Source organism: Penicillium rubens (assembly GCF_028828025.1).
Source record: "Penicillium rubens strain IBT 27055 chromosome Unknown utg000002l_segment0_segment0, whole genome shotgun sequence".
Taxonomy (NCBI): domain Eukaryota; kingdom Fungi; phylum Ascomycota; class Eurotiomycetes; order Eurotiales; family Aspergillaceae; genus Penicillium; species Penicillium rubens.
In genome coordinates this window covers 2,712,185-2,729,460 of record NW_026890600.1, presented here as the reverse complement: position 1 = coordinate 2,729,460, position 17,276 = coordinate 2,712,185, and the positions used below count along the sequence as shown (strand labels likewise).

The window sequence follows — 17,276 nt, the reverse complement described above, 5'->3', positions numbered from 1 at the left end:
TGAATGCTGGCGGGTACGTCCTTGATGGAGACGAATGGGAGGGGTCACTTCGGGTGGTGGTCACCTGGGGCGCAGCAGATGATATCACAATACTGTGTGATGGATCAAGTCGGCCAGGAGGCTGGGTTTGGGGGGGGTTTGATAGGAGTCGAAACACAGCCAAGTTCATCGGATGTCGTTGTCAATGGCCTCGGTTCCAGACGCGCGGCCTTTGGATGCCGAGCTGGTACCCAAAGAGTCTGCATGGCTGAAATCGTGCAAGGCATGGTTCGGGTCCACGAAAGACGGATACTGCCCGCCGGCTGTATTGAAAGACGACGATCTCCACATATGCTGGTGAGCGATATTGACCAGCTTGCCGAGAACCGCAATTTCGAGTTTCAGTTTGATGCTGTACAGCGTGGCCTTGAGGGTCGTTTGGTAGATATAGAAGTCCCTAAACTCGATGATCATCAACGCAATATCCATCAGGATACAAGAGACGTTGACGGCGAGCAGCTGCAAGATAGTCTTGCGACTAACATGATCCTGATTCAAGCGCAGCATACGATTTGTCTCCCACATGTACAACCCAGAGATGATAACCTCCTGCACACAGAAGCCCGTCAGCTGCAGCTTCTCCATGATATCGTACCCCGCAACCGAGGCTGCGGAACTGGAGAAGTTGGCCGCGTACGTGAGCACGGTTGTGGGCACGTGCAGCAAGAAAATGTTCATGATAATCATGGTCCTCACCATGCGCAGTACGCGCATGTTCTGAATCACGAGGTGGAGGCGCGAATACAGAACGAAGGATTGGCCGGTTACCATCGTCCACCAGCCGATTGTTAACAGCGTGACGGGCACCCAAGTTGCGGATGTCACGCCGAAGAATTTGAGCAGGTAGCCGACCGAATACGGTAGGATGCCAACGCTGGCTATCAGCATGCTCCAGAAATAGGGGCCTTCATAGCGTTTGAAGGTTAGGAAGATGAGCACGACTAGCTCGATCACATTGTACCATGCGACGCCGACGAAGGTTGCGATCGTGATACGAACGCCAATACTGTCGCCTGTGTAACTGCCGGTGATCCAGTTCCCTGGGCTGGAGTTGCTGAGTGAGGACATGTCCTCATTTGGAAGATCTGATATAGGAAGAAGAGGACACACGGACCGTGACGTGTTTTATTTTATTTTTTTTAAGGCGGGGTTTTCCCCTAATTTATTGAAGGCTGGCGCTTTTTTTTTCCCGCCCCGTTCTGGCCCCAAGGGGTGCCAAGTGGGCCAAATGTAATAGTTGGGACTAATCGATTTTAATAGGATCAGCAATTCGTCCAGGGCACTATAATGCGACCCACTTGCCGTGTTTTCTTCGATGCGAGGGGTCATAATTCATCTATTGTCTATGAAACACTGTATTTTCTTTGCTGGTTATGCTAGTTATGCTAGTTATCTACTTTTATAGCGTGGGGCTGAGATATCTCGTAGAGTACTCCGTGGATTTGCTTAGATTCGGAGCTATGAGTGGTCACGTGCGGGGTATAAAATGCTTGGTGAGTGCTTATTACATGCCCAGGTGCTTATTAGATGCTTGTTGTATGTAGCTAGTTATTAATTAAACATACTGGAAGTCACTAGTTATCTCCCGAAGCACCCAAAATATAAACATGAGGGTCGTCGTCGTTGAGGGAATAAAAAACACGGAGAAAATCTGTCGAGTATCCAAGAGAGCACACGAATAGGAAAAATCAAGTATTTGTAGGTACCCAGATAATATCAACCATCTTCAATATCCCATCTGTACACGTCATCTTCCAAAATGGCTGCGTTCGAACCATCATTCAAAACACCTTCATTCCAGAAGTCTTCCTGGATGAAGCCTCCAGTCCAGAACCACTCGTCAAAATCGAAGTTCAAGTCCAGAGCCTCTGGGGTATTTTCCATTTGCGGCTCCGCCAACTCCTTTGGACCCTCGATGGGTGCCGTCAAGCTTCCTGCCGTTGTTGCTGGCGTCCACAGTCCCGTCACCGTGTCTCCCATACCAGATCCAACTGTGCTGGGAGATTGAACCCCCCTCTCTGTCTTACCCTCTTTTACCTCTCTCTCAAACTCTATCATGTACGCTCCTAGTGTAAGCCCCATTGACCGCTTGAACACGCGGCAAAGATAACTCGGCGTCACACCGACCTCTTCTGCTAACTCCTTCAAACCTCGCTTCATTGTCAAATTATGATCATCCCGCTTGATCCGCAAAAGCGCTAGAACCCTTGTGACAACCTCCTCTCTCTCTCCAATGAAGCTCGCATTATCCGGTTGACATCTCTTGCATGGCCGGTGGCCATCGCGTCGTGCTTGGTCTTCTGTGTCATAGAAGACAACATTGGCTCTTCGGGCAAGGCGCGCGGGACAGGTCGGGCGGCAGTAAATCTTGGTAGATTTGACACCGTAGAGAAAGGATGAGTGGGATGAAGGAGTGCGGTGTGTAAGAGCACGCCAACGAGCGTGGGTACTTTGGAACTGATCAGGACTCGGTCCCGAAGGTTGCGTTTGCATACTGAGAGGAAGTATTTATTGGAATGTAGGGATACAGGATGACGTTGGACGGTTTCCTCTTGGATAATTTAATTCCCCGCTCGGCTCTTCATCTTGGAATGCGGAGGTTAGGTACCGCATTTGGTATGGAGACTTACCGCCCAGAAAAGAAAACCTGTCTCGTAAGATCACCGATATTACTTAGGGGGCCAAAATGACGTTCGTGGTGAAGTACAGCTGACTCTACATATTACTACTGTCCGTTAGGCGATTGATTCTGTATATTTAATTGGACGCTGTATGCGTACGGGAGTATGGACTAGGGTTGAGGGAGTTGAGCATGTTGATTTAACATATTCTCTAGGATAGGGAATCCCAAATGGGATAGATAGCGGGTGGTTTCGTTCGTCAATATGCCCCAGAACACTTTTTGGCGTAATTTTCCATCTTGTGCTGACTAGGAGAAGTCACTCTACTCTACTGATTTCACGCATATTCACATATTAGGGATGTTATGGATGAATGCCGACAAGACAAAGTACATCGGTACATCGGTATGCTCAAGTAAAGCAGACCCGGAAAGTGCTGGTCAAAATGTTCTAAGTCCTAGTATATAAGCCTCGGGACTAATCTAATACATTGTGAGCCTTGTATAGCCTCGGAAATACCGAAAGCCTGATGTTCTACCACTTTATTCTCCAATCTCTCCCCTTTACTTTGATCCTAACCCATAGAAAAGATAAAAAAGCGCCCACGTAGCTGAGTCCAGCAAAAAGAGCGACTCCCCAATACTTTTCTTTTCCTGTACCCCCCACCGCATCGAGAAGACCCCCGGCAATTGGGATACTTGCAAGTACCCCAAAAGATACCACCGTAAAGCAGCTCGCATAATATCGTCCATATTCTTGAGTTTCGCAAAGCTGACCAAGGCATATTGGTGTCAGGCTAACATTTGAACCACTGCAGAACCCAAATAGTAGTATAAAAACCACCAGTAGTGCGTATGAATCGAGGTCTGGTGCAAGGATATCGGGTAGCCAGAAACCCAGAATTGACACTGTGCAGAAAAATAAGGAGACGATCATGGTGTTGTATCTGCCAAATCGATCCGCCATGTCGCCCGCTACGTATCGGCCAACGCATGAAGCAGCGTTGAGAATCGCGAGAAGCTGATATGCGAACGCCGACGACCCAGTCAGGGCCTCGTCGTATGACAGATTCTGTCGATCGATATAGTAACGCGGGGTGTACGTAATCGGGATGAAGTATGCCAAATCCGTCAAAAGGACTCCGGCGGTTGTGAGTGCCATGGCTCCTGTTCCATCCATGAAGATTTTATAATCTGGCAATGTATCTCGCCAGGTTGTTTCTGCTCCTTTTCGAGAAGGGATTCTACTTCGGCAGAATGCCACACTGATAGCGCAGAGTAGAAGCAGCACAAATCCGAGGATCCGGATCGACCATCCCCAGCCAACTTGAGGGAGAAGCGATTGTATCATCAGGGGAAAGAGAACCCCACCAAAACCGCCTCCTATGAACGCTATGCCACTAGCAAGACCGCGACGCTCCATGAACCAATGAGCGACACATCCCATTGATGGGGTCAGGAGAAGTGATGAGCCGATACCGGTCATGATAGAGAATGACAAGAATATTTGGTAGTACTCTATATCATTATCAGCAAGGAAACTCCAATATCAGCAGAATTTACAAGCATGGACGATTGCATGTCGTATCGTATGAGAACTGATCTTACCCGTAGAGAGACTTAGTGTGAAAATGCCAATGAGCGTGCAAATAGTCCCAGCAAATATCAGTGCACGCGGGCCCATTGCATCAAACGTAGGTCCAATTTGTACTCCACAGACCCAGTTTACGAAGGCGTAGACTGAGAATATCCAGCCAAGAGTAGATGATGAAGCTTCCGGTAATATCACTTTGGATATAACGACCTCGAACACACCGGATGTGTTGTAGATACCCAGTGATGAGGTCAAGCCACACCACGCACCGAGTACCACTAACCAGGCGTCGCGGCCACCCTCGGGATAAGTGACCTCAATGTCGAGAGGTGCTGGGTCGACCGTTGTGGGGAGATGTGGCGATGGCTTTTCGACGTCGGAAGGAGAAGAGTACTTGCTGCCAGCGAGCGGCTCCTTTTTATAAGAGGTATCCGAAGCATCCATTGGGGATGAAATGTCCTCGGGGGCTATTATCTTTAAGTTATTTTTCGAGGATTGGAATCATCTGTAGAGATGCAAGTGAGAAGGCGACTTTTTGCTACCAGTAAATTGCGACCTTCTCGAAGCTTTATAGTTGACCTTCTTTTCCGAGTTTTCCACGGGGTATGATGACACAATGCAGTGAATAGGAATTCAATTGAATAGGGAGGGCGTAAAGAAACAGAGAAAGCATAATATACCCTGCCAGTATGTCCTGAATGTGTCCAATCAGCAGTAGAAGAAAAAACTGAACGCATAGTGACCAATTAGAGCGGTAGACTGAAGGTGTACTCAAAGTAGCCAATTATTCCGGGGTTTGTCCATCTCGGGCTAGGTATAGACTCACTGACAATAGCGAGATCGGGTTAATTCTGGAGGCGATTTCATGCGACGCCCGCACCACTTCATGGTAGATACACAGCGCGCTAGAGCTACTAGGATTATTATATACTTGGGTCCACGAAGAATAATCTTTTTGCTTCCTTGGCCATTAACCACTCCATACGTCGCAACTACTGTAGTTTGCAAGGTTAGATCCTCTTCCGAATCCCCCCAATGTTCTCAAATTGACCAATCAGCAGTGAGTAGCCCAAACTATGAACTCATAGTAACCAATCGGAGCTGGCCATAGAAGACCGAAGATAATTGAAATATCCAATCATCGTTACGACCAGTAAGCCACGCGAGAGCAGGTGGGTACCTATGAGGTACCTACATATAACTAGCATAACATTAATCGACGGACAACATGCTATACCCTTAACACGAAGAACTGATACTAAAAAGTAGATGTTTAATGTATGACTGACGATGGAAGGAGAGAGTATCTGGCACGAAGAGATCATCTGCCAAACAGGAAAACACGGCCCACGCGCCCATACCTCCAACAACTCATGGATGTACTGTAAATTCCGGATTAAAATGACAAATTATCGAGTGCCTTAGTCTAAATCTTGGTTCAAAACGACGGGTATGACATCAGCCTAGAAAACATCGATGTAACTAAAACGAAAATACTACGCTGTATATCACGATAAATCATAACAGGCTCTGCCAGACCTAGAGTGGCGGAGTATTGGCAAACACGCTGTCCATCATCCTGAAATAATATTAGCGCCACGTCAGCATGGATTACAAGAAGAAGCTCACATAGCAGGATACCGGGATCCAGGGACTTCAGTCCGCGCGATCAACGCCCGAATATCTTGCAGCTCCGTATCTGTCAAAGTAAGATAGGCGGAATTGGTGTTTTCGTCAAGTTTCTTGATCGATTTCGTTCCGGGAATAGGAATAATGTCAGACCCCTGAGCAAGAAGCCATGCAATAGCAACTTGGGCAGAAGTGCTGCCGTGGTTTTTGGCAATATCTTTAAGCCCCTGAACCAATTCGAGGATCTTTGGGAAGTGTTCCTGTGCGTATTTGGGGAGTATACGGCGGATATCATCTTCAGGGATATCGGAGAACGATTCGATCTGTCCAGTCAGGATGCCTCGGTCAACGGGACTGTACGCAATAACAGCAATACCAAGTTCACGACAAGTAGCCAAAATATCGGTGGTAGACGATTCAATGTCCAAGGCAAAGGGGCTGTATTCCACCTGGTACGCTGCAATGGGGTGGACAGCGTGGGCACGGCGCAGAGTTGCAGCTGAACATTCAGATAGTCCAAGATGCTTAATCTTTCCTTGGCTAGTAGCCTATCAGTGACAGTCTCTTGATCCGAAAGGGTGTGACCTACTTCTTCAACTCAACCATGACCTCGATGGTCTTCTCAATAGGTGTCACACCATCAACACGATGACAGTAGTAAAGATCGATGGTCTCAATCCCGAGTCTCTTCAGGCTCTTCTCACAGGCAGCCTTGACATACTCGGGGTCAGAGCGGACCGTCTGAATGCCCGTGCTAGTGTCCCATTGGATCGCAAACTTGGTAGCCAGGAAAATATCATTGCGTTTTCCTGACTTCTTCAACCACTCTCCTACTGCGTCTTCGCTGTCAAGGTACACGTCGGCTGTGTCCCAGAATCGCGCACCGATCGAATGGGCATGTTCAAGGAAAGCTACCTTGTCTTCTAGGGAACCGGCAGACCCATATACACTACCGAGGCTCATAAGCCCGAGTCCAACTGCGGGAACTTCAGGGCCGTTGCGGCCAAGGGATCGAGTTGGAAGAGACATGGATGGAATGATATCAAAGAGAATCCTAGTGAGAGGATACGAGGAGTAGAAGTAGAATTGTGAGTATTGTAGTGGAATAAAAGAAACATGTTTAGGGAGCAGCAGGCCTTATATATTTGTACACGGGTAGTCTATTCAGCGCTGACTCCGCACAACGTAGAAGTTATCTTTGCAAAATGATTCACAGCATCTACCTACCGTAGGTACTTCATAAGTGGATACCTGTGATCCCACTAATAGAGCTCAGCCAATAAAAACAATATGGAAGCGAGCGCACCAATCATATGTTGATGCAGTTAAGCATTAACACCGATAAGATCCACTCCAACCTTGGAAGGAACTCGGAACCCGCTTTAGTATTCCCGCAGCCCCGGGGCTAGTCTTAAGATTACATATGTACCGACGTAGTTCCTTTGATTCCTCAAGTAACTGCTGATATGAACGCTCATGTCCCATTAGTCCGCAAAAAGGCCAAAACAGGTTGCAAGACCTGCAAGTAAGTATTTCCCATCCTCACTCTAGCACTCCCTTAACTGAATCAAGAATCCGTCGGGTCAAATGCGACGAAGGCCGACCAGCTTGCCGACGCTGTGTGTCAACCAGACGAGTCTGTGACGGCTATGGCATTTGGGGAGGAGGCGGAAGTCCCTACGGGAAACCACAAAGCAACCGAGCTCTATCAACCTACTGCACGCCGGTTCCAGCCGGCAACCTCAGCCACGAAGAACAGCTGTGCTTCGACTGGCTGATTAGACGAACTGCAAAGAAGTTTGCCGGTTTATTTCCTTCCGACTTCTGGGAGACCTTGATCTTTCAAGCTAGCGCACAGGAAACCGCCGTGCGTCATGCTATCATTGCCTTGTCGTCTGCGCATCGTTTCCAAGGGCGATATGCCGCCGGGCCCAATCAATATGACGAGTGTTTCACTCTTCAGCAATATAATAAGGCAATTCAGCACCTACGCATCAATACAACCAACAATAGCTACTCCCTCCGAGTAGCGCTGATTACGTGTATGCTCTTTATCACCCTCGAATACATGCGCGGACAGTATCAGATGGGGAATGCACATCTCCAATATGGCATGAAGCTCCTCTCCGATATGTCTACGCCACGTCCTCCGTCATCCATGGTCCCGACCATTCTGGCTCCTGAAGAAGACTTCGCCTACAACGCCCTAGTTGACGCCTATGTTCGACTAGGTATTCACTCAGCCATGTTTGGCCACATGCCTTCTTCACACGTGTATCTTGTAACAAAAGACCCGCGAACCACCAGTCTTCCGTATACATTCAACTCGCTCCTTGAAGCAAGACGCAGCCTAGATGACCTCTTGAACAGAGTCCACTGTCTAAGGAGGCATTACCACGACCATCACGCATCCCAGACACCAACTAGCAATCAACAAATGCTCAATACACAAAGCGTTCTCCTCGCGGACCTATCTCTCTGGCGTAAAACATACACCGTCTCAGTCGCACGCCTCAAAACCAACAAGATATCGGGAAAAGACAAAACCGGCTACCTCCTCCTACGGGTGCACCACGAAATGGCCACAATAATGGCCTCAGTCTGTCTCTCACCAGAAGGAACCGAATCCGAGCTGAGATTCGATACTTATACGGAAAACTTCGTCAGAATAATGTCTGGCTTCCTCGATATATGGAAAAGCTGGACAGCAACGGCATTCAGCGAAGAAGATTTCTTTAAACTGGCCACCGCACCCGATGACCTGAAAGCCATCTTCCAGGACTTCAACACGATGTCCGACATGGACGCGATCCTGGAGAATTCTCTACTAGAACTCCTCGAAAAAGCCTCCACAGTCAACTACTACCTGCAGGCACCGGACTGCGGTAGGAGCGGGTTCACCATTGAGATGGGGTATATCCCGCCTGTATACTACACGGCTCTTAAGTGCCGTGTTCCGCGGATCCGGCGGCAGGCTGTGAGGGCGTTGAGGGCAGCGCCGCATCGGGAGGGGGTGTGGAATGGTTCGATTTTGGCGGATGTTTTGGAGGAGGTTATTAGGGTTGAAGAAGGGAATTTTTATGCTGGCAATGTCCGTGTCAATTCGTCTGTTGGGCAGGTTCTACCCGGAAATGAGGATTTGCTTGTGCCGAAGGTGCCAGCCGAGGCAAGGGTCTCGGATGTTAGGATTCTTCTGCCGGATGATGTTGGGGGCCATACTTATTTTAGCTATCGGAAGAGGGCTGCGGATGGTAAGTGGCTGACTGTTAAGCAGAAGATTGGTATATAGAAGTAAGCGGGTGCTGTAGTCTCCTTTCTCATAATCTTCTTTCATTGTTTATTGTACAATTTTTATGTCGCCGTATAAAAGGCCATGGGTCGTGATTTCGTAACATGCTTTCCAGTATCCATAACACCCAAAGATCCTGTCTCCTGCTTTTCCAAATTCATAATGACTGAAGTCTTATGCCTCGCATAACTGTGTTACTTCCCACCTACCTTTTGACTCCGCAAAAATGCAGCCACCTGCTCATGCCTCGTGACAAAAAACATGCGCTTCCGGTCCGACTTCCAAACCAGCACGCCAATCTCCGCAGCATACTGGCAAGGAGCCTGATATTCGGCCAAGCTGGTGAAATCCTTGAACAAAAAGCCCGCCGTCGCCCGGAGACGGTCCCGCTCCAGCTGCCACAATCTGATCTGATCTGTCACGGTAGGCGGGAGTACAGATGCCGGGACACCCTTGCCGTTCGGTTGGGCAGCGCTGTGCTTCCGCAGCTGTGGGTGCGCGTGCGATAATAGGTACGAGATGATCTGATCGGCAGTGATTCCCATCTCGATGGCTCGGCGGACAGACTGTCTGGTGATCTTGCCGGTGACCAGATTGGGGAAGCGGTATTTGAGGTTTGTGAAGAGGGAGATGAGGGATATTTGTAGGGGTGATGAGGTGTAGGCGTACAGTCGATAGTTGGTTTCGATGATGATGAACCCGGAGCCAGAGCCGCCAGACGGCCCCGCTGGCCCAGTCAGGGAGCCTGTGACAGGGTTGCTCAGAGCGCTCGAGTCGGATGTAAGTGTAGTTGCAAGACGAGTGGGATAGAAACGTGTCGCGTCGGCGTGTTCTTGGTAGACAATACCAAAATCGGCGAGGTCCATGAGAGTGCGAAGTTGGTTGGGTGTCATATGGCTCTTGTCGTAAGACGATCCGAGTTCCAGACTGCTCAAGAGGAACAGGAACGAGAGAACCTCAACGCTATCCATGCCGATGGCCTCGGCGCTCTCGACATAAAGAATCAAGATATGCCAGACCTGGGTATTCACGTCCTGTAGCACAAATCCGAACCCGTCTTTCGTAATGTCGACACGATTGCCTCGAATCTCAACTAGGTGTCCCGCTTGGAGAAGCTGTTTGACACCCTTGCTCAAATTGACCATGTCACGCTGCCCACTCAAGGCACTCGTTCCAACCATGTACCCCATGACGCCTTCCCACTGCCGTCTAGCATATTCGTCCAAATCGGTGATCGAGGTCAGGGTGTGTTCTGGGGCTTGCGAGAATACACCGAAAGAATGAGAGTCCTCGGCGCCCGTCAAAGCTTGTCGAAGCGAAGCAGCGAATGGGTTGGTGATCATGTACGCACGGACGTTATCACCTGTGAGGGTCGTAGAAAGGATATGAAGTCGACCTAATATTGAAAGCGCATTATCTCGTTCCCTTGTGTGAACACAGTCAGTAATGACTAGAGCCAGACCCATCAGATAAGCCACCACTCACTTCTTGCTCTCTGAGTTGACCCAAACTTCCAGATCAGCCGTTGGAAGAGGATCTTTTAAATAGAGCAGGGCCATCACAAAGCATTTTGCTACATTCACTGTTAGCACAACATTACCTTCCATGTGAGTGAGCTCAATGTACCTAGATCGGGCAGCATGCGCCTGAAGATCGCAAGGGCTGTGGATGGCTGTTGGTATAGCTTATAAAAGGTTGTCCCGGGGAGACCCTCCAGGTACTCCAGAGGACGGGATGTTGCGCTCGTCATGGTGAGCTGTGAGAAACCAAGTTCTCAAGCAACTGAAGAGAATAAGGTGTTCAGGTGAAGTGGTTGAATGAAATGACGCTGGTACGGTTGCCGAAGCGGCCATAAAGTGCAGCCTCCGGGATACTCCCGAGAGTCAAGTACAATATTAGACGTATTAACCCTCCCTATACCATTCCACCTAGACATTCATCACTTTTGAGAAATGGCCTCTCTTAAATTTGTCCGCTCGGTAATTACCAAGACCCTTACCACATATTCTATCATTCACCTCTTACTAACGCATCTCGCTATCTATAGGTGTGGGAGTCCTTCCGAGCTACCTCGGGTCTGGAGCCTCGGTATGGAATTCATCCCAACTTGCCTCTACCTTTTAGATAGTAGAGAAGAACTAACATCTCACTTTAACCGAACTGAAGTCTGTTGAATAATGTAAGTCCGAGCCAGTTTCCTAACGGTTTACATTGGATCACTGACCTTTACTATAGCTCCGTGTTACAGCCGCCAGGCCGGGTGTAGTCAACTTTGAGCTGGATATTCAGAAGGAGCATACAGTATGTCCCTTTGTTATGCAGTGTCTCCGGCAAACATCTCTGCAAATCTTTTTTAAAGACCCCAGTTCTCACATGGAACATCGTCTCTGACATCTATATCATTTAGAACCGCCTGAATATACTCCACGGAGGCACTATTGCGAGCATGGGTAAGAGATCATTGTACGTGGCCCAGAAAATGTGACACTTGGCTAAAATATGCTCTAGTTGACCTCGGAGGTTCGTTGGCTGTGGCATCTCGCGGCTTATTCTCGACGGGTGTGTCAACGGACCTAAATGGTAAGTTTACAAGATAGCATCACATATGGCTTCTCTGTTTCTAATAAGATCCCCTTAAGTCACATATTTGAACGCAGGAGGCAAAGTCGGTGACCGAATCATGGCTGTATGTTATCTCTCCGTCTATTCTTCTCGGTTTCTCAATCCTACAGTACTGACTTTGGACGTTAGGAGGTGACTTGTGACAAATGTATGCTATCTAACTTCTTCATCACGTCTATTTTACTTAATACGCTTGCCATGAACTAACTAGCCACGATTAGTTGGCAAGACCCTTGCTTTCACGAACATCAAGTTCACGAACCCCAACGGGCATATCGTTGCCCGTGGGAGCCACACGAAGTGTGTACCCTATTCTATTCTCAAAAGTAAACTGCTAATGCCACTTAGGTATGTGACCCAGGCTTGGAAAGATCCTAATAACATTGTGGAGGAAATGAACAAGCACAAGGACCAATAAAAATGGAATTGGGTACTAGTATGGACCCGGAGCGTTTTGGTCGAACAAGTCACACATTTACTTCAAGACATTATGCCCAAAGAAAAGATCAATCGATATTGTAGCAGCAAGTCCGAGTCAGAAAATACCGATTATAGAACACAGCGAGTCTGTTCATATCCGCAAATGATACCAATCTGTCTGTGACCAGAAATTTTACACAACTTCATTATTTACAGAGTGCTACTATGTAATAGATAACCATTTAAATCCGTACAACGAGGTGCTAATTCAAGAGCCCCATAAAGTACAAAGCATAAAACGGAGAGTGATCCCAACAAATTCCTTTATTGAGTGCTGATGTTACCATTTAATCGCGAAACAATTCATACAATATCTTCATCCTCATCATCAGCCCCCATAACCTCATCCTCATCCACATAGTCATCTTCCCCAGCCGGCGCCGCATCCTCAATAGTGATATCTCCATCACCCATGGCCTTAATCTTGGCCTGCGTCATCTCAAACACATATTGGCCAAGGTGCTCAACACTCTCCATCGGTGTGCCCTCAATGGCGGCGTTGGCTTCCCGCGACGACGGGAACATCTCACCAGGCGCGAGCATGAGCTTATCCGGTCGTTGCAGAAGAAGGTCGAATGCGGGCTTGAGTTCGTAGCACGATTCGAAGACTTCCCGTCGGCCGAGCACATACAGACCTAGTCGTGCGCGGGAGAGAGCTACAGTCAGACGGCGAACGTCGCGCAGGTATCCGACGCTGCGGGTTCGGGTGAGAGAAAGGATGACGTCTAGAAGAATGTTAGCCATTCCGATATTTTGAGTGGCGTAAATACGCTTTGGGAGGAAGTCAACTCACAATCATTCTGTTCTCCCTGATAGCGATCCACTGTCGTCACAATCTTGGGCATTCCAAACATGGGGTTCTTTCCACAGCGGTGACTCAATACATCCCGGATCAAAGCTGTTTGTCCAGCATATGTGGCTAAGATCGAGATTTTAGAAGCAGGGTAGCCCAAGAGTCGCATGTACTGATACATGGCCACTGCGTACTCCGCTTCACCCAAATTCTGGATAAAGTGAGGTGTCGGCTCTCGCTCTCCAGAACCCTGGTAGTCGGGGACATTGATGAACTGGTAGTCGAACTGGAAACCGGCATTAGCCTTCTGGTACTCGGGGGTAGTTTCGACCACTGGAAGATCTCCGAGTTGCTTGTATCGCCAGCGGAAGAGCTCTGCAATGCTAGGTCGTGCGCGTCCCTGCTTATCCAAGTTGATCACTGGGACACCCAACCGCGCCAGTCGCAAGAAGAGACTTTGTTCGAAGTGGGCATATTGACGGAAGGCCATGTTCTGGATGATGGGTGAGTTCTGGTGGTGATCACCACAGAGCACAACACGCTTGAGAGGAAGTTCGCCGTTCTTCATGTTTTGCAGGGCGTTAGGAATGAAACTCTCAACTTCAGTAATCTGTGCGGCTTCTTCCATGACCACGTTGTCATAGTGGAAGCCTAGATCGGCAATTTCCTGCCGGCGCATAGCTGCGTGGGTCGAGGTCATCGCGATAATGCGAGCCTCCTTGATGAGGAGATAGTTCGCTTTATCGCGGGGTTGTCTCAAGATCTCGAATGGTCGGATGTCTTCCAACTCAGAGAAGATTCGAGCAATGTGGCGCTCGCAACCTGCGGCAGTATCAATAATCGCCTCCTTCGCGGCTTGTGCTTCGAATAAGGGTTGGGGGGCATCTGCAAAGTATGATTGGAATGGGAAGGACGCGATAATCTCTTCATTTGACGTTCCTTCGGAATTGGCTCGATCCCAGAATTTGGCCCAAGTTGGCTGCACGTAGACTGTGTTGAAGTAGCCTGCAGTCTCACATGAATTTCCATGCGCACCCTCGACCCCAATTGACGCCGCCAAGCGCATCACCTCTGACAGATAGTAATTGCGGTTGTCAAGGAAGGATTCGACCCGTCCATACTTGCTGTAGTTGGAATCAGTCTCCAATTCTTCCTCGCCGTGACCCAGTCGCAACAAGTGCCTTTCATCAATATCCAGGGCAATTATTTTCTGGAATAACTGGTTGAGGGCTTGGTTGCTGTGTGCAATGAGTAGCGTCCGTTCATTCGGGAAATTGTGGTAAATGTTGTTAATGATTTGTGTGGTGACATCAGTCTTTCCAGTACCAGGCGGACCCACGATTACGGTGAGTCCAGGCTGTGTTCCAGATGCGATGGCTTCCACCTGGGCGGGTGTGAATCGGATTTTGTTCAACTTGGGAGTATCGACGGGGTAGGGGCCAGGGTTTGGTGGTTTGTATGTGGAAACACGCATACTGCTAGGCGCCAACTCTGTCTCTTCAGCTTGTTCCCGGCGTCGCTTCTTCGGCGCATGAGGTTCTGCTGCAGGTTCTTGTTTAACATATTCAAGAACGTAGGGCGGGCCGAAGCTGGCATTCTCAGCGCCCGAAGGCTCTATGCCTGGGAAGCTTTCCACTAAATGAGACCAGTCCAAAAGTGTGTCTCGGAAGTCGACAGAGGTAAGTCGGTTTGGCAGCTGTGTGTATCGAGCACTAGCGGGATCTCCATAGCCTAGGAAGATGTCTTGGAGCCAGGAAGGAAGCGTCATATCAGAGACAATAAGCTTTTGCATTGTCTGCAGAATTGACTTGAAGTTATTCTCCCTGCCCTTTCTCCGTGCAACCACGTTGATGAGGGGGTAGATGTCCGGTTTGCCGTGGGCCTGCTGGTCCTTGTCGGCTTTGAATGCAGCCGCATCCAAGTTGACGATCAGTCTCCTCGATCGTGCCCTGGGCTGAGAGCCATTTGCCTGGCCACTGTTTTGGCGCAATGCGCGGCCTTGCTCGTCAAGTACCTGTACGATCTCAGCCGTTCGAAGATGGGTCATCCGAGGGGCTTCAGATGCACCTTGTTCCGACTGTGACGAGCTCGACTGGACCGCCAAAAGATAGACGACGTCATCGGGACGGAGTGAGTCCCATTCTCTCCTAATATTATCTGCAAGCCTTCCTACCTCTATCGCGATCTCAGCTCGAACAAAAGCCGGGTTTGTTGCCCCGACCTTTGGTGGTGCGACATCGATGATAGCAGGCTTTGAAATTGGAATCGCCATTCGAGAGAATCCCTCAAAGTTTAAGCTTCCATCGCGTGCTGGCTTGGGCTGTATGCGTTTGACGAGGGACTCCATGTCCTTGCGAATTTGGAAGAATGCTTCTGATCGGTACAGGAGAAAGGAGCGCCAAAGGAAATCTCCGAGACTCAGATACTGGAGATTTAACTTTGGGATCGCCAGAGGCCTCGATCCATCGTATGTCTCATTCCTCAACAAGGCCGGGTCATAGAGAGTTTCTTCCGTCGGAAGCGGACTCAACTTCTCGACAGCTTCTTGGAAGGGCACCTTGCGTTCATAAGAAGAGGCCAAAACTTCCAGATAGAATTGACGGTCTGGGATGACATGCGATGATTTTGGGTAGCTTGTGCGGAATCCGAGGTGAGAGCAAAGGCTGTGGAGTTCCGACTCGTCCAGAGAAGATAGCTGTCCCTCTAGATCCGCTCGCTGCGCAATCGACCCCATATTGGACAGCGCGAGGATCGTGAGCTTGTCCTTGAAGAACTTCATTGAGGTTCTTTGCAGCTGGGCCAATTCCTGGCAATGCAGGTCGTAGACTCCCTGCGGAGAAAGAGCCTCGCCAGAGTAATCATCAATTGCAAATTCAACAAAATGCTTGAGGAGGCCGTAGAAGTCGCGCAGAAGGGCGTTATCAGGCGCACGGTAGAGCTGTGAAAGGCGAATAACCGACAGAAGGTTGAGGTCCTTCAACAACGTGTTCACGTAGCGCCTAGTGGGAAGCTGACTTTCGAGATCAACCAAGAGTTCAAGAAAACGTTCACAGTATAGCAAGTTCTCAGCCTGGTCCTTTTCGGGTCCGTTCAACCTATGAAGAAAATCCAAGAGCATTGTATATAGCCATGATCGTTCGAAGCGCATCTTTGCTTTCAATGCCTCATCTCCAGCCTCATATCGCTTCGCAGAGGCTCTCCATGCCTTTTTCAGTGTCGGGGCTTTTGCAATAATACGATCTCTAGCCTCCTCGCTGGCCAGATTGTGCCAGATCGAGATAGAAACGAGGGGCGCGCATTCTTTGCGGATCAGGACGTTCTCGAGTGACTGGAAGGCGCTGATGACAAACGATATGATAGAGAGTCTAGAGCGAGTCGGAAGTGAATGATCAATGCTCATCGAGAGAATACGGTGGAAGAGATTGGAGAAGTCATCGGCGCGGTCGGAGAAGATATCTGCAACTGTCAGCTTCGTCGCGTTATAGATCTCGTCGCATTAACTCACGCCATATCGGTAAGTGCTCGCGATGCTTCACGCTGACAATCAATGCAATCAACAGTACATGATGATTTGACGCATCCTCTGTGTAAGTCGGCCAAAGAAACCTGGAGAACAGTCAAGTCAGCGTTAGCCCTACAGGCATGACTAGATAGAACGTACTTCTCAAGAATGTTCAAGTTCTCGAGGATCAGTAACGAGCGACTGTTGAAAGCCTCTGCTTCCAAAGGATCCCATAATTGCTTCTTGATGACATCTGGTTTGGCCTTACGGACCTTCGTGTTCAGCCAGTGGGCCTTGGCTAGCTGCACCCACGGGCTTTCTTCACGGAAGTCCACCACTGTAGGCCTGGATTCGAGACTCTGCGCCATCGCAGGAGTCAATAGTTTCCTTAACCTAATAAATCGGTGTTGGTCAAGGAGGGGTGGATTGGCGCGGTCGGAACATATGAATGAAGCTGGGGGGAGCTTTTTCAAAAAGTCTTGGCTTTGAGTTCCGCCGAGCCGCAGCCCTCAATCAATCCGACCACTTTGTTTCCCTCCTTCCTACACCCATCCAAACTTTCTTTTATCTCTCCCGAACCCGAGGGACAATTGAGGAAACCGTTGACAAGGATTTAAGGATCGCAATCAAGAAAAGTTCAAGACCCCTTAAAGGACGTTCGAGAAGGCGCCTACGAACACGCTCGAGACGACACTCCGAGACGACACT

At 49.1% G+C, this 17,276-nt stretch overlaps 8 protein-coding genes across 8 annotated transcripts; 2 read left to right on the top strand and 6 right to left on the bottom strand.

Moving 5' to 3' along the window:
* Window positions 1–165: 165 nt before the first annotated feature.
* Window positions 166–1,107, bottom strand: N7525_003516 (uncharacterized protein; the record flags this gene model as incomplete). Its single annotated transcript, XM_002559037.1, has 1 exon — window positions 166–1,107. One exon carries the CDS (start codon window positions 1,105–1,107, stop codon window positions 166–168), a length of 942 nt encoding a protein of 313 aa, XP_002559083.1.
* Window positions 1,108–1,755: 648 nt separating this feature from the next.
* On the bottom strand, window positions 1,756–2,532 carry N7525_003515 (uncharacterized protein; the record flags this gene model as incomplete). The annotated part of the gene is made up of 1 exon (XM_061212732.1): window positions 1,756–2,532. The coding sequence occupies one exon, from the start codon at window positions 2,530–2,532 to the stop codon at window positions 1,756–1,758; it is 777 nt and encodes a 258-aa protein (XP_061069753.1).
* Window positions 2,533–3,007: 475 nt separating this feature from the next.
* Window positions 3,008–4,697, bottom strand: N7525_003514 (uncharacterized protein; the record flags this gene model as incomplete). The annotated part of the gene is made up of 3 exons (XM_002559039.2): window positions 3,008–3,096; window positions 3,320–4,177; window positions 4,268–4,697. The coding sequence occupies 3 exons, from the start codon at window positions 4,695–4,697 to the stop codon at window positions 3,008–3,010; spliced, it is 1,377 nt and encodes a 458-aa protein (XP_002559085.2).
* Window positions 4,698–5,792: 1,095 nt separating this feature from the next.
* Window positions 5,793–6,911, bottom strand: N7525_003513 (uncharacterized protein; the record flags this gene model as incomplete). Its single annotated transcript, XM_002559040.1, has 3 exons — window positions 5,793–5,832; window positions 5,883–6,422; window positions 6,472–6,911. 3 exons carry the CDS (start codon window positions 6,909–6,911, stop codon window positions 5,793–5,795), a joined length of 1,020 nt encoding a protein of 339 aa, XP_002559086.1.
* A 437-nt stretch (window positions 6,912–7,348) lies between these two features.
* N7525_003512 (Zn(II)2Cys6 transcription factor) lies at window positions 7,349–9,171 on the top strand (the record flags this gene model as incomplete). Its single annotated transcript, XM_061212731.1, has 2 exons — window positions 7,349–7,407; window positions 7,434–9,171. The coding sequence occupies 2 exons, from the start codon at window positions 7,349–7,351 to the stop codon at window positions 9,169–9,171; spliced, it is 1,797 nt and encodes a 598-aa protein (XP_061069752.1).
* A 194-nt stretch (window positions 9,172–9,365) lies between these two features.
* On the bottom strand, window positions 9,366–10,921 carry N7525_003511 (TFIIH/NER complex subunit TFB2; the record flags this gene model as incomplete). The annotated part of the gene is made up of 3 exons (XM_061212730.1): window positions 9,366–10,596; window positions 10,657–10,744; window positions 10,798–10,921. The coding sequence occupies 3 exons, from the start codon at window positions 10,919–10,921 to the stop codon at window positions 9,366–9,368; spliced, it is 1,443 nt and encodes a 480-aa protein (XP_061069751.1).
* A 202-nt stretch (window positions 10,922–11,123) lies between these two features.
* N7525_003510 (PaaI family thioesterase) lies at window positions 11,124–12,211 on the top strand (the record flags this gene model as incomplete). The annotated part of the gene is made up of 10 exons (XM_061212729.1): window positions 11,124–11,150; window positions 11,219–11,259; window positions 11,338–11,350; window positions 11,407–11,472; window positions 11,579–11,621; window positions 11,680–11,751; window positions 11,811–11,857; window positions 11,923–11,941; window positions 12,015–12,093; window positions 12,142–12,211. 10 exons carry the CDS (start codon window positions 11,124–11,126, stop codon window positions 12,209–12,211), a joined length of 477 nt encoding a protein of 158 aa, XP_061069750.1.
* Window positions 12,212–12,576: 365 nt separating this feature from the next.
* On the bottom strand, window positions 12,577–16,936 carry N7525_003509 (RNA helicase aquarius; the record flags this gene model as incomplete). Its single annotated transcript, XM_061212728.1, has 4 exons — window positions 12,577–12,998; window positions 13,067–16,522; window positions 16,572–16,672; window positions 16,728–16,936. 4 exons carry the CDS (start codon window positions 16,934–16,936, stop codon window positions 12,577–12,579), a joined length of 4,188 nt encoding a protein of 1,395 aa, XP_061069749.1.
* Window positions 16,937–17,276: the final 340 nt, after the last annotated feature.